The sequence below is a fragment of the Sarcophilus harrisii genome, chromosome 3 (assembly GCF_902635505.1).
Source record: "Sarcophilus harrisii chromosome 3, mSarHar1.11, whole genome shotgun sequence".
In the NCBI taxonomy this organism is placed as follows: Eukaryota; Metazoa; Chordata; class Mammalia; order Dasyuromorphia; family Dasyuridae; genus Sarcophilus; species Sarcophilus harrisii.
Window position 1 is genome coordinate 608,955,014 of NC_045428.1, and position 20,154 is coordinate 608,975,167.

At 64.0% G+C, this 20,154-nt stretch overlaps 2 protein-coding genes across 2 annotated transcripts; both read left to right on the top strand.

Annotated features, from left to right (window-relative positions):
• The first annotated feature begins 3,134 nt into the window (after positions 1–3,134).
• LOC100934962 (venom metalloproteinase inhibitor DM43-like) lies at positions 3,135–10,690 on the top strand. The gene is given in 8 exon segments (XM_031964098.1): positions 3,135–3,245; positions 3,852–3,893; positions 4,977–5,252; positions 6,081–6,356; positions 6,868–7,164; positions 9,767–9,849; positions 9,852–10,059; positions 10,512–10,690. Coding segments are annotated over 8 exon segments (1,227 nt in total). The 5' UTR covers positions 3,135–3,211; the 3' UTR covers positions 10,523–10,690.
• A 6,948-nt stretch (positions 10,691–17,638) lies between these two features.
• On the top strand, positions 17,639–19,880 carry NR1H2 (nuclear receptor subfamily 1 group H member 2). Its single transcript, XM_031961830.1, is given in 9 exon segments — positions 17,639–17,719; positions 18,072–18,378; positions 18,381–18,456; positions 18,512–18,761; positions 18,863–18,917; positions 18,977–19,017; positions 19,106–19,205; positions 19,496–19,668; positions 19,743–19,880. Coding segments are annotated over 9 exon segments (1,221 nt in total).
• The last annotated feature ends 274 nt before the right edge of the window (positions 19,881–20,154 follow it).

Sequence of the window (20,154 nt, forward strand, 5' to 3'; positions counted from 1 at the left end):
CTGGACAGCAAACCAGAGGCCCTTGAAGGAAAACTTGGCCCAACTTCCTTGCTTTCATACACATTCTCCAAGGTTAACAGACTTCTCTGAAGCAAGATTCTATCAGTAATTAGCAGGGAGGCTGGATTTCTAAAAACAATCCATTGCTGGCCAGTTGAGAAGAAACTCAACTGTAAGTTGGATCGGTAAGAAAACCGTACAGGATCCATCTTAATCTTCTCAGAGGGTCTCAGAGCCATGGAAAGGCTTGTGGTGTTAGCGAGTGTAAAGACCAAAAAAGAAGCCAGAGAATAGGAATGGAAAACCCCATCTAGGCAGAGAGGTGGGGATGGGCACATGCTAGGTGGGGGATGACAGCTGGATAGTCAGAATCTCCCTGGAGATCAGCGGAAATCAGAGGTCTCCAGGACGCTCTTCCGGACTGTTCTCCATGAGCTGACCTGAATTTCACAGCATGGGCAGCGCCAAATTTGGTATCATGAGCCCAATTCTGAGGAAACTTCGCAGTGGAGATGGCGCCTCCCTTAGAGCATCTGAGTCTCCACGGCACAGTAACTGAGACATACCGAAAAGCAGATGGCACAAACGTGGCCCATCTGAGGGACTTCCTGTGAGCTGACGGCCGGGGGACTTTGGGGGTGTGGGGCCGACTTACATCCCGGCCTTTCCCTCTCCTCCTGCAACACACCCTGGATCCTGAGGAGGAGCACAGCTCCCCTTCCACCACAGCTCCCCTTCTCTTCGCGCTTCCCCCAAAACTTGGCCTTTGGAACCAGTGGGGCTCATTTACCAGGGGGAGCCTTTGCAGGCTGGGTAGGGACCCCCTACGTCACCCCGGGCCCGGTCACTTGGTTATTCTCAAAGCTGAGACGGCTTTAGCCGGACGCGGCCGTGGGGCACGTCCCAGCCTCTCAGAGCCACGGGGGAGAGGGGGCCTCGAAGGGAAGGAGCAGCACCCACGCCCCGCGGCTCCGGGCCCCCCGGCTTCTGCCCTCCTCGCACCTCTGGGTGCTGAAACACGGATTGGCGGCGGGCCGGGAGCGCCTTCCAGGCTTTTTGCCGCCCCCCCCCCCCGCCCCGCTGACACTGCCCCCCTTCTCCACCCTCCCTGCGGGTAACGCGCCTGCAAACACGGACTGCTCCGGGGCCGCGGCCCTCCCCGGGCCCTCCCCTAAGTGTGCTGGCCGTCAGTAACCTTTCTGGGACCGTGGTGTTCCCCAGTGCTCACTAAGAAAGGTGCCGCCCGGCGGCCGCCAGGGACGCTGCAAGTGCTGCCCGCCCGGGAAAGCCAGGAGGCCTTGGATGGGCAGCTCCCCCGGAGGGCCCCCCTCCGCCCCCCCACCCCCACCCCGGCGGCTCGCGCCAGCCCGCCCCCGCCGGAGAGTGAGCCAAGTGACTTCCTGCCTGCCCACGGGCTTCCGGAGTCAGGGGCGACGGCCGCTTCACATCCCTCACTCCGGGGCTGGGGGGGGGGGGGGGAATTGGCAGGTTCCCTGCGTGTCCTCAGCCCCCACGCGGGTCTCTCTGCCTCGGGCTCTGGGAGGCTTCCTTGTGGTTGTTCAGGGCCGTTTCTCCCTTTCTCTAGACTCTGAACGTTCCTGTAAAATCTGTGCCTCTTGCACAGACTGTGTGAGTGTATGTGAGAGAGAGACACAGAGACACAGACACAGAGAAGCCCCTCATGGTTAGAGGGTTCCAGACAGTCTGGGACCGAGTCTAGCTGCCAGCTCAGCCTGTCTCAGCCTTCAGAATGTCTCCATGGGGCCTCTGTCCTCCCTGCCTCTCTCTCAGACGCCTGGACCGTTATTCCCCTTCTCTCTCCAGTCCTTATCCCTGCTCTGACCCCCCCACCCACTCTCCCTCTCCAGGTGACCCTGCCTTGGACCAAGGCGGCTCAGTGGGTAGCGCCCTGGGCCCGAGTCAGGAAGACAAGTTCTTGTCTGGCCTCCGGCACTTTCACCTACGTGAGGGCGGGCGAGTCGCTTGCCTCAGTTTCCTCATTTATAAAATGGGGCTCATAGGAGCCGCTACCTCACGGGGCTGTCCGAGGACCAAACGGGACGGGTCTGCGGCCCCTAGCAGCGCCGGCCCCGGGTCGGGCTCCCCACCTCAGTGTTGGTTATTCCCGCCATTGCCGGCCCTGCCCCCCGCAGGACTGCCTGGCCCGCCGGCCCGGATTCCTGCCTTTTCCTTGCACTGCCCAAAGCCCGGGTCGCGGCTGCCTCCCAGCACCTGCCTTTGGCAGCCCCTCCCCCACGCTCCCTCCCCTTCCCTGCCCCCACCCTGGGGCAGACCCCGACCCCTCCCACAGCATCCGTCCTCCCTCCAGCAGCCACGGAAGGGGCTTCCCAAAGCCTGCTGTCTCCAGGCCCGGGATCAAAGACAACAAGCTCTGTTTGGCGTTCAGGCCCTTGTCCCCTGCCCAGTCTCCCTCCCCCTTCCTTCCCCCCCCACCCCATGCAGTGGGCCCAGCTGCCCCGTGGCTCTGGCCTCTAGCTCTGCTGCTGGGCGCCGCCCTCCCGCATCTCTGCCCCCGGCAGCGTCCTGTGGCCCACCGGGAGCGCCCCCCCCCTTCCTGCTCCTTCCTTCTGTCTGCTTGCTGCTTCTCCCGCACAGCCCCCTCCCCGGCAGCTTGTGACCGTCTGGGGGCGCCTCCTTCTGCACCCGGGGGCCGGCGCACGTGCTCAGGACTGGCGGCCATCCCGGTCAGCTCTGGGGACCCGCGACCCGCCTCTGGGAAGGCTGCAGGGGGGAGACGCATTAAAGCCCTCCCCCCTTCCCCCCCATCCCCGCAGCCAAGAAGAGGAGGGAGCCTCCAGTCCCCGGAAGTCTCAGAAGGGACAGAGGAGCCGAGGTCCCCGGGGCCCAGGCCCAGCTCCCTCTCCCACAGGCGAGGGAGCCGAGCCGCCCAAAGGGACTTTGGCCCTTGCACAATCGCAGCCTCAGGCCCGGGGTTGGGCAGCAACACCGAGGGGCTGGCAGGCGGCCCAAGGCTAGCCAGCCTGGGACAGCCAACAGCCATCGGGGTCACCGACCCCTCGTCTCTCAGTGACCCGAGGCCCACTGTCCCCATTGGCCACAGGAAGCGTGAGGTGGGCCTGGGGGCGGGGAGCTCCCAGCACCCGCTCTCTTAAGACTTGCCACCCATCCCCAGAGCCACAGCCTTCCTGCAGAGACACCCCGGGGCCCAGGCGGGGAGAAGGAAGGCGCCATGGTCTCCCGGCTGGCCATTGTGCTCCTTCTAGGTGAGTCCAGGGAGCCCTGTGGACTTCTGGAGGCTGCCCTTTCCTGCTCCCACGGCTTCCCCATCTTGGGCAGCCGGGGAATGGGTGACAGGCTGCCTTGTCCCCGCCGGGATGGGGCACGGCCACCTCAGCCTTCTCTCCTCAGCACCCGTGGCCCCACTCTGGCAGGGCCCCCAAACCGGAGTTCGGAGCTCCCCTTCCTCAGTCACCCCACACTCCCCCATCCCTGAAGCTTCGCCCAGGACGCTGTCCACTCCTCCGGCAGGCTCGGCCTCTGACCTCCTTTCTCCTTCCCGGGTCTCCCTCCTGCCCTGGGAACTTCTCCCCCTTTGGGAGTTTCCCAGGCCGCCTCCCCCCTGCTCTGCCCAGATCTCTCCCCAGGCTGGACACCTCTGGGGCCATCTGACACCCACTGATCTCACTCCCTAATTTGCTCTGGCTCAGTGCCCACCTCTAGGAACTCTGTCACCTGTAAAACGGGAAGATAATAGCCCCTGAAATGCGGCTCACAAGGCAGAACTTCCCATGCCCATCTGGCACCCCCCTCTTCCTGCCCTATCTTTTCATTCAAACTCCTGGTGACTCTGTTCTGTCCCATTCCCCCAGGGCTTTGGCTGGACCCACACCCGGAGGCGGAGGCAGCCTTATGTGAGTTCTTGAGATCCTGAACCACAAATGCAGGGGAGCCAAGGGGCACTGGAGACATGACGGGGCCGAGGGGGACAGAGGGACAGCGGGAATCGAGGGGGCCAGAGAGACAGAGGGACAGCGGAGGCCCAGGGGGACAGTGGGACAGAGGGTCTGCGGAGGTTCAGGGGGACAGAGGGATGGGGGGACTTGAAGGGCACAGAGGGCCTGGGGGGCTGAGGGAGATGAAGGAACGCAGAAGTGGGGCAGAGGGACAGAGGCACTGGGGGAGGGGCCCAGGCAGGGCTGAGGCCTCCCCTACGCGCAAGGGGCCCTGAAACGGGCTGGAGGAAGGCCATGTCGCTGAGCTGACCAAGAGCTTGGATATGCCTTTGACCCAGTAGAACCTGCAGCGTCGGTCCTTCTGTCCAGCCACCCTTTGACCCCAGACCTCCCCGCCCTCCAGACACGGCTGCCGTATTTTCCCAGACACGGCTGCCCCGGCCCTTGCTCCTAAGCAGCCTGAAACTCAGGCTCCCTCAGCTCCAAGTCACCAGGTAGCTCAGCGGCGGAGAGAGAAGGGGGCCCGGAGACAGGGGATCTGAACTCAAATTCGACCTCGGACATTTAAGTAACCGTAGGGCCCTGAGCCACTGGCCACCCTCTGCTCAGCTTCCTGGGAACCAGGGCCAACAATGGCGTCTCGCCTCCAGGGCAGTCCTGAGGATCAAGAGATGATTTTTGGAAAACAAATGCTCCTTTTCTTTCCTTCCTGCCCCTTCTGGCCTTCTGGGTTCTAGGTCCCCTCCCAGCTCTCTACCGAAAGGTTCCACGGGCTCTCACATTCTCTCGATTCGACACGTTTAAGGTTCCTGCTCGGGCTTGGCACGAAGCCTGGCATCCAGTCCCAATAATTATAACTAACATCAGATGGCGCCTACTCTGGTCCAGGCACTAAGTGCTAAACGCTTAACAAAGAGCATCTCATTTGATTCCCGTAACAACCTTGAGAGCTAAGTGCTGTTACTGTCCCCATTTTAATGGATGAGGAAACTGAGGCAGGCAGTGGCAGACTCTTAATCAATTCTCTGGGAAATCTTACAGATGTAGACCCAACTCCTAGGATCTGGATAAAGCCTGAATCCGCGTCCACACCCTGGGCCAATGTGACCATTCAGTGCCTGTCGATTAATTCTCTGGGAAGTACATTCGAGCTGTTGAGGGATGGGAAACCCTTCGCTTCGCTTCCTATCCTCGATCCCATTGTCATGTTCCCACTGGGGCCAGTGACAGCGGACAACAAGGGCACTTACCAGTGCCATATCCGAGAGAAGACCAGCTGGACTGCAACGAGTGCCCCAGTGGAGGTGACAGGGACAGGTGAGCGGGGACAGGGCTCAGGCTTAGGAAACCACTTCTAGACCCTGGAGCCAGGCAGGGGGACCAGTAACCGCAGGCTGCCTCCCACCATCCCCTGCCCCTTCCCAATCTCTTTTTCTCTTCCTGCTGCATCTCTCCTTCTGCCTCTGTTTCTCTGTCTCTCCCTCCTCTTGGTTTCTCTCTTTGTTTCTCTGTCTGCCTCCATGTCTGTCTGTTTCTCTGCATCCTCTTCTCTGCCTCCTGGCCTCTTTCTGTCTCTCTTCCTGCCCCCTTGATTTTTTTCTGCAGGAAAGCTGCATGATGTGAAGGAAAGGAGTCCAAGAGTGGGAGTGCAGAGCTCTGGGTTCTGGTTCTGGCTCTGTCCCAAACGCTGTATGTCCCCGTGACATATCCCTTTTTGTGCCTCAGTTTACCCGAGTGTAAAGTAAGAAGCTAGGAGGCAGTCAGATGTAGTCACTGTGTCGATTGGTTTGTTTCACTTGCTTTCCTAAAAGGGAGCGTGCGGAAGGAGCGGATAGTGCAGTGTGATTCCCACGCAAAGGGAGGGTGGATAACAAATCCCCAAATAGTGACCCCAGCTCGCAGCCCATGGGCAGAGATCTCTCTGTATGTACCCAGACAGCCACAGGCGGCCACCCGATCTCCTCCCCCGTCCTCACGATACAAAGGACAAGCAAGGGGGCGAGGGAGCGACCTCCAAGGAAGCTTCCCGCCTTCCAGTTCTTCCTCAGGCTCCTTCCCCCTTCGGTTCCCTCATCTGCTGCTCTAAGATTGTGAGCACAGACATTCTAGGTTCTCAGATATTCTGACGTTCTGTGATCCTCACAGAGCCCCTCCCGGCACCCTCCATCACGGCTGAGCCCGGACCTTGGATCCTCCAAGGGGTGAAAACTGAGCTGCACTGCCAGGGGACACTGCTGGGCATGACCTTTGACTTGTACCAAGAAGGAGAGCCGGAGCCTGTGGCCAGCTCCCTCCCCCCCCAAGCGGAAGCCATCTTTCTCATTAAGAGCCCCGGAAACTACACCTGCCGCTACCGAGCACCCACAGCGGCTCCCAGGGTGGGGTCAGCCCCCAGTCAGCCCCTCCACTTTGTGGTGCCAGGTAAGGGGAGAGCAAGGGAGCGGGGCTCGGGGCCGAAGACGCACACTCGTGCCAGGGAGCTGCTTTCCAAACCCAGCTGCTCCTGGGCAGGGAGCTCCCCAAAAGCCTGCGAGGAGTTGAGGCAGGGACTTAAAGGGAGCCACAGGAAGAGATACCGAGGGACCAGAGGGAGCAAGGCTAGCGGATACCTGGGTGGCTCCCTCGGAGCTTCAAGTCCCCTGAGACTCCCGGCTCCTCTTCACAGGCACATCTCCCTCCCAGCCTAACCCTGGCTACCCCACATGTCCCATCCGCCAGACTTTGCTGAGACTTCCCCTCCTGTGGCTTTTGGCCCCGTGGGGGCCACTCTGCCCCCCTCGGTTTCCTAGACCCCTCTTGTCTCTCCTCCCTCCACAAGGGCACCCTGGGGTCTCCTCCTCGTGCAGCCCCCCAGAGGCCCCGATGCCCGGCGGGGGGGGGGGGGGCTGAGGCTGGCGCGTGGACGGCATCGCCTGTCTGGTTTCCCATCCAGATTCCTTGCCAAAACCTTCTTTCCAAATTCGGGCGGATGATTTCATCTTCAGACCCGGAGCATCTATGATCTTGCGGTGCCGGGGAAAGTTCCCAGGGCTGAACTTCAAGCTGTACAAGGACGGGAAGGAGGTCTTTGTGTCCCGCATGTCTTCTACGGACCCTCTGCATGTCGACTTCCACCTGGACAACCTGAAACCCGGGGCCGGGGGCAAATACTACTGCCGCTACCGCTTCCGGGACGGGCCGTCCATCTGGTCGGAAGACAGCCCCTCCCTGGAGCTCATCCTGACCACAGGTGAGGGGGCCGGGGAAGGGCTCTGGGGGAGCCGGCATTTGGCTCCTCACTTCCTGACTACTCCATACTGATTAAGCACCTACTGTGTGCCAGGCACTGTGCTGAGCACCGGGGAAACAGAGGTAAGAGACACCTCTGCTCTAACGGGAGAACAACAAATAGTCGAGTAGACCCAGTCAGGGAAGGGGCTCACAGAGATGTCAGTTGTGGAGCTTGTGGAGCCGTACCCAGGGACAATGCATCAAACCCAGAGCCCAGGGCTCAAGACTCAGCAGCGAGCTGCCTCCTCACCTCTGCCATCCGGCAGTCCCTCTTTCTGAACCTCGTGCCCTCCCAGAATTCCCCTTTGAGCCCTCCCAGCATTCAGTCTGGCATTGCCTGCCCCAGCCCTTGGCCCCAGCGGCCAGCGATCCTCTGCCTGGAAGGGTCTGGATGGGTCACTGGTGTGGGAAGGAGGCCAGGTCGGGGCCCCGGGGCCCCAGGGCCCCAAAGTCTCGCTGGTCCCCACGATGCACTTAGGAACGGGACCTCGGTGGGATGGGTCGGCTTCTCCTCACCTTCAGCTCCCTTGCGGCTTCAGGGAGAGGTGAGCCGGCAGGAAGGGAGGTACCGTGGACAGCTCCACAGAGACCTCCCCTCCGCCTCCCCCCACCGGGCTGTCTGCCTCCACCCTGGAGGGGCCGCGGGGTTCAGGCCAGTATGTGTGTGTGGGGGGACGCTGCAGGTTCACCGGGCTCGGGGCCTCCCTCCCCTCCTCTCCCGCTCCCCCTGCCCCGGGGGATGAGCTACCTCGGCTCACTCCGCGGTTCCCCCTCTGACCCCCTCCGCCTAGCCAGGCCACCCACTTCTCAACCTCAACGTCCACCCTCTGGATGGAGGTCTCCTCTCCGGGCTGCTCATGATTCTCAAACAGATGGACACACACAGAGAGATAAAGAGACAAGAGACAGAGAGAGAGATAGAAACAGATGGACACACAGACATAGACACAGACAGCTAGAGACAGATAGAAACAGATGGACACAGACAGCTAGGCAGACAGACACATCGATAGGCAGACAGATGGATGAACAGACAGGTAGGGAGACGGATGGATGTATAGACAGACTTGTAGACAGGAAGAAGACAAAGATAGATACAAATAGAGACAGATATAGGCAGATAGATGGATAGACAGGTAGACAAACAGATACAGACAGATATGGATGCATAGAGTGACAGTAAGGCAGACAGGTAGGTAGACAGACAAACAGATATAGACAGAAACAGATGGATCTATTGATCGACAGATTATGACAGACAATCGGCCTCGGTCTCCCCTCGGAGCTTGTCATGCATCACGCCTCGGCTCCCTCTTGCAGCTTTTCCGCTTGTGCCAAAGGTCCTACCACCTTTCCAGGCTCCCAGGTTTTCTGGCTTCATCTCCCTCTCCCCTCACACCCTCAATTTGTTGCCCCATCTTGCCACTCTTGCCTTCCCGGCAGCTCTGTCCCACCTGCCCCCTTCTCTCCCGGACTCCCCTGTGGCCCTGGTCTTTGCCCCCGCCGGGGGCTGCTGTCCCAGCCTCCAGTCTCTCCCTGCTCCAGGCTGTCCCGCCCCTTGCAGCACCTTGCTGAGGTGCAGGTCCCACATGCGAGTTGCTGTTCAACCCGCCCATTGCTCTGAAGTCTAACGAGATGCAATTAGCTCTAATTAACACCCAGAGCCCTCTCTTCTCCTCGTAAGGCCCTTCAGAGACGGTCCCAAGGCAGCCCGAGCTGCTCCCTGCCATCCAGTCCAAGTGACCCCTTTGTCCCTCGCCAAAAGCTCCCCCCCCACTCCCGGGTGGCTTTGCCTTCCTCGACTTCCTAACTGCTGTGTCCGTTTTCCACGCTCGTCTCCTCACGGGAAGCAGGAGCGCTTTCATTCCCTGCCTGGCTGTAGTTCAGTGTTTGGCAGACAGTAGGTGCTCAATAAATGCTTGGTGATGGTTGATGGGGCTGGAATCAGCTAGAAACTGCGGTAGAGGGTATGATAACGCCAGCGCCCGTTTCCTCTGCGAATCGCTGGGCACATTATCTCATCCTTCCCAGAGCCCTTCGGGAGACAGCCCAGTCTGTAAGTGACTTGGCTAAGGGCACGCGTCTGGACTTTGTCCCAGGAAGCGTTCCGCCAGGCCCAAAGTCAGTGCTCTGTCGGCGACTTCATGCTGCCCCCTCCTTCAGGGGGACCAGGCATCCCTGGGCCTCTGCCCCCTCATTCATCAAAGGGGACGATGATGGAGAAGCAGAGCCCCCCCCCGTCGGCCCCAGGGCAGGCTTGGGCCCCACCCCCAGCTCTGCTGCGGATTCCAGGGGTCCCCCGGCCGTTTGCTGCTCTGTGAGACGGTCTGGATTTCGTTATCGGAACGGCCTTTCCTGACCTCAAAGTTTTATGTTCTAGGCTCCCTCCCAACTCTGTGACTTCTCTCCCCCCCCCCACTTTGCACGTTCTGTGTCCCAGCTCGCCCCCCACCCCCACCCCCACCCCCGTCTGACTTTGGTCGTCCGTGTGCTAGGGCCCCCTCCCCTTTGCCCCTCCCCCGCTCCTGCAGCTAACACCGTGTGGCCTTTTCTGCGTCTAGAGACCCTGCCCAAGCCGACCCTGCGGGTGCAGCCCCCGGACGCCGTGATCGCTCCCGGCACCAACGTGACCCTGCAGTGCCGGGGGGGGGCCGGCCCAACGCCAGGTTCGCCCTGCTGAGGCAGCACAGCAGCCGGCCCCTGCAGGTCCTGAACGCCCCCAGCCCGGAGGCCGACTTCGTCCTCCGCGAGGTCTGGGACTTCCACTCGGGCAATTACAGCTGCCTCTACTTCGAGACGGCCGCCCCCTTCGCCGGGGCCCCGCTGAGCGACTACGTGGAGGTCCTAGTCGACGGTGAGGGGGAGGGCCCACGTTTGCCAGGGCGTGGGGGGAGGGACGATATCTGAGGAAGCCAATGGGCGAGAAGGGGCGGGGTCCCTACGGCCACGCCGGCCGATAGAGTCTGGCTGCGTTCGAGGCCGGCCGGGAAAGCCTCCTTAAAGCTCGTCTCCCAGTACAGGCCCTTAAGGACGCCAGCCCCCTCCCCTGGGGAGGTCACCGGAGCAGGAGCCTGCGTGGGCCGGAGCTGGGGAGAGCCTCCTCCCCCCGCACTTCATCTCACGGCGGGCCTGGTCACGGCGGCCTGGTCTGGCCGGCCGGCTCCCCCGGCACTGGGCCTCCCGAGCCTCGGCTCGGGCCTCCCGGAGCTTCGGCTCGGGCCTCCCGAGCCTCGGCTTCCTCCTCTGTGAAAGGGGGGTCACACATGCTGCGGCCTTCAGGCTTGCTTGCTTTTTCTTTTTTTCTAGAAAAATCCTAGAAAAATTAGAACCTCGGGACGAGTGAATTATCGAGGCTGGAAACCGAGATCCCCAGAGCGCAGGACGGGCCGAGCCCCACAGATCCTGAAGAACAATGTCAAACACAAGAGCTTTCCCCCGGCCTATTAATCAGCCTCGGAAAATAAAAGTGATTTGCTGTGTCTAGACAGACGTGCTGAATTTTGGGGGGGTGGGAGTAGACCCCGAGGGATGGAGCCTAGTCCTCCGGGAGGAACTGAAATCAGCAGCCCTAGGCAGGGCCACCTCCAGGTCAGCAGGGCCAGCCCACGATATGCTCTCCAGCCAAGAAGCACTTATGCAGCGCCCACTGTATGCCAGGCACTGGACCCAGCTTGGGGGACACCCAAGGCTCTGGCCTGGAGGAGTTCATGATATAAAGGGGGGGCTTAGGCAAGGAGCCAAAGTACACGTTCAAAAAAGATATAGGGAGGATCATGGGGGGAAAGCACAGAGCAGAGGCTGGGATTCAAGGGTGTGAGGGGGCAGGCTTCCTGGAGGAAGGGGATTTTAGCTGGGACTTAGAGGGAGGTGAGTGGTTAGAGCACAGGAGGGAGAAGCATGGGGGAGGGTGCCAGAGAGATGCACACAGCCAGCAGGTCGGGTCAGTGTGGGCCAGCCTGTGGTGAGCAGCCAGGCAAAGACACTGGAAAGTGGGGGGCTCAGGCTGGCAGGGCCCCTCGGGCCAGAGGAGAGGCTGGAAAGTGGGGGGCTCAGGCTGGCTGGGCCCCTCGGGCCGGAGGAGAGGCTGGAAAGTGGGGGGCTCAGGCCGGGAAAGCTTGTATTCCAGAGCATCTGCGTTTGCCCTGCAGGGGGCCGGCCCGAGGCTGGGCCAGAGGGGATACCTACAGTTAGCATCCCCTTCGGGCCTCCCACAGCCCCGGGAGGTCGGCGCTCTATCAGCCCCATCCCATCTGAGAGGCCTGAGGCAAACAGGTCGCGCAGACTCCAGGCCCCGCGGGGGAGGACGGCGGAGGGACACGGCCAAAGGAAAAATCTACCGCCGGGCCCCTGCGGCTGAAGGCCCGCCCCTGCGGCTGAAGGCCCGCCCCTGCGGCTGAAGGCCCGCCCCTGCGGCTGAAGACCCGCCCCTGCGCTGTCACTCATCACCCTGGGTCACGCCCCGTACGGCCAATCAGGCCCTTCCCTGTTACCCCGGGCCCGCCCTTAATCTTTTTCTGCGCAGCCGCATATCACGCGAGCCACCGTGGGCGAAAGAGCTCCTCCCCGCCCCCGACAAAAGAGCCCTCACGCGCGTGCGCCGATGCCGCGCGCTCGTTTCCTAGGGAGCTCGCGGGGCCGCGGCTTCAGCAGCCTGTGCTGGGACCCTGAGCCGGGGCCCTGGGGAAGCCCGCCCGCTGTGGGCCCGGGTTTGAAGGGGGGTTGTTGACCCCGGGCCAAAGGGTCATTTCCCCTGGGACACCCCCCCCAGCCGAGGTGACTCGGTCCGACCTGCCCCCTCAGAGCTCAAGGGCTGGGGGAGGAGCAGGGAGAGACCTCCGCCGAGAAAGTGGGGGCGGGGGGGGGCCCGGGGACAGAGGGGGGGCTGGGGCAGTGAGGGCCGGCCCCCATGGCCAGACCAAAGCTGCAGAGGCCCAGGCAAGAACGGCCACACGCTCCCTGCCCCACCTCTGGCCTCCCTTTTTCTACCAGGGACAGGGGGTGGGAGGCCTTCTCGGGGTCAGGGTCCTTCTCGGAAGGCACTGGGCCGCTGCTGACCTTCCCGGGACTCGGTTTCCCCAAACGGACACACGGTTTTCCTGGGCTCAGAGGAGGGTCCTCAGCCCTGGGGGACTCCGTGGAGATTTCTCCGGCCCCACAGCCCCTCCCCAGCACCGGGGGGGCCCGGACCCGGGGCCACCTCTGACTGGTGTGGGGCGTGAGGCTGCGAGCGGAGATTGGGGGGCGCCTCCCACCAAGTGCTTCATCAAAGTTCTCATCAGGAGGGGGCCTCCCGAGCCCCCAAAAGGAGGAGCCGAGGGGGTTCCCGAGGCAGGGCCCCCAAACACACACGGACACCCCCTTCTTCCCAGAGCTTCATCAGCTTTATGCTTGGAGCCGAGGCCGGCCCACACGAGCCCTCCAGCCGGGGGTCTCCGCCCCTCTCAGACGGGGCCTTCCCGGGGTCCCGCGGAGCGCCGGCTCCACAGGAAAGCCCCGAGCCCCAAGCTCAGGATGCCCAGGATGCCCACGGCCCCGGCCAGCAGGGGCACGGCGGCGCCTGCAGGAGAGGGGGAAGGAGGCGGGTGAGCCCGAGCGGCCCCCTCCCCTCCCCCCAGCCCTCGGCCCGCAGCGGGCCCACCTGGAGGGGCGGCGTCCTCGGCGGGGGGGCGGCAGGGCGGCCCCCCGGGGGGCGGGCGGACCGGGGCGGTGAGCCGGCGGAAACGCCCCAGCGGGCACGGCGAGGGGCAGCCCAGGAGCTCCAGGGTCAGCGGGGGCCGCGAAGAGTCGTTCCGGTAGAAAAGAGAGACGGTGACGTTCCTGGAGACAGAGGGCGGGTGAGGGGGCGCCTGGGGGAGGGGAGGCTGCTCCACCCCCTCCGGGGCTGAGCCTGGCCAGACCTGGGCTCCGGGGCCAGGGTCTGCCTCAGACCCCTGCCCGGCCTCCCTGCTGCCTCCCATCAGAGCACAGGACACCCCAAGAGGGAGGTCTGCAGGAGGGGTGGCACCCAGCGGGCACGGGAAGCACCGGGGGCACGGGAGGCACCGGGGGCACGGGAGGCACCCAGCGGGCACGGGAGGCACCGGGGGCACGGGAGGCACCGGGGGCACGGGAGGCACCCAGCGGGCACGGGAAGCACCGGGGGCACGGGAGGCACCGGGGGCACAGGAAGATTTCAGGGGTCCAGGAGGTGCTCAGCACAGCCTGGAGCTCCCTTCTTGCCTACCCCTCCTCCTCCTCCTCCTCCTCCTGTTCCAGCTGACCCAGATGTTTCCAAAATTCAAACCCGAGGCAGGCAGCGTAGGGCGGATGGTGCCCATCATAGAGGCCCAGGGCGCCCTGGAGGGCCAGCAGCGTGCTGTCGTGCTGGGGGAGGGAGCCCAACGCTCAGTGCCCCAGACCTCGGCGCCTGGCCTCCCCTGCCCCCAGATTCCCTCCTTGGGTCCTCCTGAGACCCCTCCCTCCTCCAGGCCCTGCCTCAGAACCCCCCCACACTCAGAGCATGAATCCTGAGGGGCCCGGGGCCTTCCCCTGGGGTTGGTCGAATGGACGAAGGGACCGGGGACCTGAGTCCTTCCCCTCTGGCCCTGCCCCGCCCCCCCCATCACCTCCAGTGAGCTGGGCCTTCCTTCCCGCGGGGGCCCACGGGCCGACGTCCAGGGCGAACCTCCCAGAGGCCCAGACCGGGGTGGCCCAGGCCGAGGGGAGCCGGGAGCCTGCGGGGAGGAAGGCAGGGTGGGGGAGGGCGCCCTTGGGGTGGGGGCAGGGGAGGGGGAGGGGGTTTCCACCCTTTGACCCCAGGCCCGGGGTTCCCAGTTTCCCAGAGCCTGGGGAGTTTCCCCAGTCCCCGTGCCCCCCCCAGTGCCCCAGGGTCCCTCCCCCAGGGCCCCCAGGTCCCCTTCCCCTTTCATCTAGTTTCCTCCAGGGGTGTTTGGTATTTTCCTGCCATTTCCTCCAAAAGCTTGGTACTGGGGAACCCTTGGTCCGGGAACGAGAGTGAGGAAAGGAGGGAGTGAGGGGAGGGTGGTAAGGCCCCCGAGAGATCCCCTTTGGTCCCCCAGCCTCCCTTGAAAGTTTCCTGTTGGAGGTCCCTCCTTCCTTTCCTTTCCCTCCTCCTTTCCTCGTCCCCCCTTCCTCTTTCCTCCTCCCTTTTCCCCCTCCTCCCCTTTGGGTGCCTTGCCAAGGCCCTGTCCACCCCTGGAAGGACAGCACCCCAGTTTAGGGACGCCCCAAAGTGTCCTTGGGTTCCCCCATCCCCCGCCGGCCCCCCTTGTTTTCCGGGCCGGACCGGACGGACGGGCCCCCGGGGGGGAGATGGGAAGACCCGCCAGCCTGGGGATGCAGGGTCGGCTTTAAGCGTGTGAGGCAATGGGGGGGGGAGGGAGGCATGGGGCGGGGAGGCTGGGGGGGAGATCACTTTCAGGAATTCTGGGGTGGGGCCCAGGGTTCCCTTCCTTTCCCGGGGACGAACCCCTGGTCAAATGGGGCTGGGGCCCCCCCTTGGTGAGTCCGAAGTGGGAAAGGTTAATATGGGGCCACCCCCCAGTGTCCCTCACCTGGGTAACTGGACCCAACCAGGCTTTCCCGGTGAGGGTCTTGGGGTAGGAAAGGGGAAAGGGCCGGCGATCCCGGAGGGGGGTTGGGATGGAGGAAGGGTGGGACAAGGGGTTACCAGGGTCAGAAAAGAAGGGCCCCTCGGGCCACCTAAGGCCAAAGGGCCGGACAAGGGGCTTGGGCCAAACCCCATGGCGCCCGTTGGCCCGGGCAAGAGGGAATAGGCCCCCCCGGCCTCCCCCGCCACTTGTGCCCCCCACCCAGCTTACCTCCCCACAACCAACCCCTTATCAGCCCAATTTCCCAAGCCAGCCCCGGACAGGACCGCCCAACTTTCTCCCAGCCGCCTGAAACCCCCAAAACCAGACGACCAAAACCACGGGAAGGGCCCCAGGCAAACATCCAACGGACAAAAACCCAAAGAAAGGAAAAATGGACAAAAAATCACGGGCAAAAAACAGCAATAAACAAATTTGAGAAAGGACAGACAGAGAATGGGCAGAGGGAGAAAAAAGAAGCAGAAAGGGAACGACAGAAAATAAAAAGGGACAAAGATAATAAAAAAAAGACAGAAAGGGAAGGGGGAAACAAAAAGGGAAAAAAAACAAATGGAAGAAAAGGAAAAAGACAGAAGGACAAAATAATGGACAGACAGATGAATGGAAGAAGAAACGGCGGGAATGGAAAAGGAAGAAGGAAAAAGGAATGAAGGGAGGAAAAAAGAAGGAAAAGGGAAGACAGACAGAAGGGGAGGTGAATGGGGAAAGAAAGGGGAAGAAAAAAGAAAAGAAGGACAAAGGGGAAATGGGAAGGGAGAAAAATGGGGCAGATGGGAAGAAGGGAGAAGAAAGGGGAGAGAAGGGGCAAAGAAGGACAGAGAGAAGGGGAATTAGAATGGGAAAAGGGGGGAAAAAAAGGGAAAGAAGGAAAAAAATGGAAAAGGAAGAAGGGAAAGGGAAGAAGGAAGGGAAGACAGAAGGAAAACATGAAGGAAGACAGAAGAAGAATGGGAAGAAAGAAGGAAAATAATGGGAAAGAGGAGGAAATTGGGAAGACAGAAGAAAACGATGAATGGGAAGAAGGACAGAAGGACGGGAGGGAGGGAAGAGAAGGAAGAAAAGGAAGGGAAATGAAAGGGAAGAGAAGGAAAGACAGAAGGAAGAAGTGAATGGGAAGACAGAAGGAAAAAAGAAGGAAAAAGACAGAAGGGCAGACGGGGAATGGAAACAGAAAAAAAGGGCGGGAGGAAGGGAAGGCAGAAGGAAAGACAGGTGGGGGGGGGCCCGGGAAAAGGGCGATTGGCAGAAAAAGACAACCGAAGGAAGGGGGGGAAAGGGGGACAGAAGGCGCAAAGGGGCGGGGGAAGGTGAAGGGACCCGGGGAAAATTAAAGAATGGAAACAGGGGGACGCAGGTGGGCAGGGGGAGAAGGGGGGAAATTTGTGGGGGGGGGACGTGAAGGCCCCCGAAGGACAAACGGAAAGGGAAACGACGGGAACCGAAAATGGGAAACGGGACCTGGAATTTGGGGGACGGGACCTGAATGGGCAGGGAGGGAAACAGACAACAAAGGGAGCGGAATAAAGGGAAACAAAAGGGAAGGACGGGCGGGGGGAAGTGAATTTTGGGGGGAAGTGGGGGGAAGGGGGGGACAGAGGAAAGACAGGAAAAGGGAAAAAGGGGGAAGGGAAACGGAAGGGGCGCGAAGGAAGGGAAAGAAGAAAGAAGGGGAAGTAAGGGAAGGGGGGGGTGAAAACAGGGGGAAGGAAGGGAAGACAGGAAAAGGAAGGGGGGGAGAAGGGGCAGGGGAAGGGCGGGAGAAGGGGAGGGAAAAACCCAAAAGGGGGAAGAAGGACGAAAATGGACGAAGGGAAGGGAGGGCAAAAGGGAAAACCGAAGGGGGGGGGAAGACGGAGGGGGAGGGCTGGCCCAAAGGCGGGGGGGGGGTTCCCCCAGAGGGCGCTCGGCTCGCCCCTGGGTCAACGCTCCGCCTCCGATCCGGACCCGCGCTGCTTTTACCCCCCCCGAGATTCCCACGTGGCCGGGAGGAGGGCAAGGGGGGCAACTTTTGTTCCGCCCGGCGCGGGAACTGGGAGCCGGGCCTCCCCCTGACTCGGACCAGCGCACCGAGCGATCTTCCGGGACCGTCGGGACCTTCTTCCGGGACCGTCGGGACCTTCTTCCGGGACCGTCGGGACCTTCTTCCGGGACCGTGGGGACCTTCTTCCGGGATAGGGGCAGGGAGGGGGGGAAACCAGACCCCCTATGGCGGGGGCAAAACGCACTCTGTCCCAACCCGGAAGGACGCGGACCGGGCGGAAGAAGTGGGAAGTTACTTTGGGGGAGCTTGGGGGGGGCCTGGGGGGCGGGGCGGGCCGGAGGCAACGCAGGGAGCGAGGCCGAGGGCGACCCCCAGGGCAGCCGCGAGGGGGGCCCCCACCCGGACTGGAGCGGGCGCGGCAGCCAGCCGGGAGGGGAGGGGCAAGAAGGGTGGAGGGTCCAGGAGGGTCCGGGGGGCCCTGGGATCCCGGGGGGAGGAAAAGGGGAGAGAGCAGAGGAGGGGTTTGGGGGGGGGGGCAGAACCGAGACCGAGAGGGGGGCAGCAGGAAAGCAAAATTGGGGGGGGGGGACCTAGGGGGCGGGACCAGGACGGGAGAAGGACGAGGGCGGGGCTGGGATCCGTAGGGGGGAGGGTCCGAGCTGGGGGCCGCCGGGAGGGCGGGGCCCCATCGATCGGACGGGAGGGGCAGGAAGGCTGGCCCGGAGGGGGGGTGGGGTCAGAGGGGTGGGGGTCAGGGTCCGAGGCCCCCATGGGGAATCAAGACCTCTTCTTCCCCTCTGGGGCCGCCCCTCTCCCTCAAGGCTGGCCTGCGGTGACCCAGCATGGCTTCCCCCGGGATCCTCGGCACCCCCGTGGCCCCAGCCCCACGGGGTGTTTGGCCCGGCCCCCGGGAGCCTGCCCGGGTGAGGGGGTCCCCACCCTGGGGGCGGGACCCGGAGCCCCGGGGGGGACGGGATTTGCCCCGGGTGGGCCCGGGGCCCCGTGGCCCCCGGGGCCCCTCCTGGCGGCCTGCCGCTCCCTCCCTGGCTGCGGCCTCGGGGCGCCCCCCCCCAGGCCCTCAGGCGGGTCTCCCCCCCCCCCCCCCCTCCTCTCCCCTTCTTCCCCCCCCCCCCCCAAGGGAGGGGGCCCCCAGGAGCCCGGGACGGCCCCACCCCGGCCCCCGCCTGGGGGGGCCGCTCCCCAATGCGGGCCGGCCTCGCCTCACTTGTCCCCCCGGCCCTGGTTTCTCACCTCCCCAACCCCCCGCCCCCACAGCCTCTCGCCTTCCCTTGTCCCCCGGCCCACTCGGCCCTTGCGCCCTCCCCGGTCCCTGCTTGCCTCTGTCAGGCGCCCTCATCCCCAGCCCGGGCCTGCTCCCCCTCCCCGGCGCTCACACCCACCCTCTCCTCGCCCCCCACAGTGGAGGAGCCCGAGCGGAAGCGCAAGAAGGGCCCGGCCCCCAAGATGCTGGGCCACGAGCTGTGCCGCGTGTGCGGGGACAAGGCGTCGGGCTTCCACTACAACGTGCTCAGCTGCGAGGGCTGCAAAGGCTTCTTCCGGCGCAGCGTGGGGGGGCGCCGCCACCCTCCGGGGGCGGCGCCCCCATGAACGCCTTCATGGCGCAGTGCCGGGTGCCAAGGGGCAGGCGGATGAGGGAGCAGTGGGGGCCGGGGGCCGGGGTCCCGGGCCGCGCTCAGGCCCCGGCCTTCCCCCAGGGGGTCGGAGGAGCAGATCCGCAGGAAGAAGATCCAGAAGCACCAGCCCTCGGGCTCAGGGCCCGGCTCGGGGGCCACCCCCGGGGCTCCCATCCCCGGGCCCGTGGGCTCCCCGGCCGCCTCCTCGGAGGCCCCCGCCGACGGTGGCAGCATCCAGCTGACGCCCGACCAGAAGCTCATGATCCAGCAGCTGGTGTCGGCCCAGCTGCAGTGTAACAAGCGCTCCTTCTCCGACCAGCCCAAGGTCACGGTAATGAGTGTGGGGCTGTCGCAGGGGCGGGGGCCGGGGAGGGGCCGGAGGCGGGGGAGGGCCCCGGCCGGCCCCCGCCTCACCGGGCCTCTCCCCGCCAGCCCTGGCCCCTGGGAGCGCCCCGCCGACCCCGGGCAGCGCCGCCCACTTTACGGAGCTGGCCATCATCTCTGAGGGAGATCGTGGGACCCCGCCAAGGGTGCCCGGCCCCGCAGCTGGGCCCAGGGACCAGATCGCCTGTCGGCCCACCATTGAGGTTCGGCCCAGGGCAGGGCTCCCAAGGGGGAGGTTGGGTGCCGGAGGCGGGTGCCAGGCGCCTGCCCACACCCCCGCTGTCCCCCCAGATCATGCTGCTGGAGACGGCGCGGCGCTACAACCACGAGACGGAGTGCATCACCTTCCTCAAAGATTTCACCTACAGCAAAGATGACTTCCACAGAGCCGGTGCGGGGGCTGGGGGGAGGGGAGAGCCAAGGGTAAAGGGCGGGCCTCTGGCGAGTGCCCACTGTGCGCCACCCCCCGTGCGTGCCTACTGTGCGCAGTCCCTGGTGAGCCTTCCCCAGTGAACGCCTGTTGTGCGCCATCCCCAGCAAGCGCCCCCTGTGCGCTGTCCCTGGCGAGTCATCCCCAGCCATGCCTGGAAGGCTCCCAGGGGCTGCTGACCTTGGGGGACGTGTCCCCCCACCTCCCAGAATGGAGCTGGCCAGCAGGCCTGCCCTCTGCCCCTCCCCCAGGCCTACAGGTCGAGTTCATCAACCCCATCTTCGAGTTTCCAACCGCGGGCGGTGGGTCGGGACGAGCCGGACGCGCGCAGCCATCAACTCTTCCCCGCCCGCCCAACCGGGCCGGGGAGGCCCTGCAGCAGCCCTACGTGGAGGCCCTGCTCTCCTACACCCGCATCAAGATGCCGGGGAGTGAGCGCACGGGCGCCCCCCCCGGCCCGGGCCCGAGGCCGGGCCCCAACGGGCGCCTCTCCCGGGTCCCCAGGACCAGCTCCGCCCCCGGATGCTGATGAAGTGGGAGCCTGGGACGCTGGCCCGCTCACTGGGAGCAGGTGCGCCTGCCCCCAAACAAGAAGCTCCCCGGGCTGCGCCGGAGACTGGGATGTTCCCCCGGTGAGGGAACCCTTTGGCCCGCCCCCCCCCCCGCCCTTGGCCCGCCCTGGTCCAGCCTGGGCTCCGGCCCCAGGGGGGCCCAGGGGGAAAAGCCGGGAGGGGCCCGGTCCCGGCTCACCTGGCCCAGAGCCTCTGGGGAGGGGTGGCGGCCCAAACCTTACCATTGACCCCCGGATTACCTTTGTTCCCTGCTTCACGCAATGCATTTGAAAAGGTGCTTTGCCCGCCGGGGTCCCGGGGCCAGCCCTGTCCTTTTGGGAGGGAATAAAAGGGCCCTT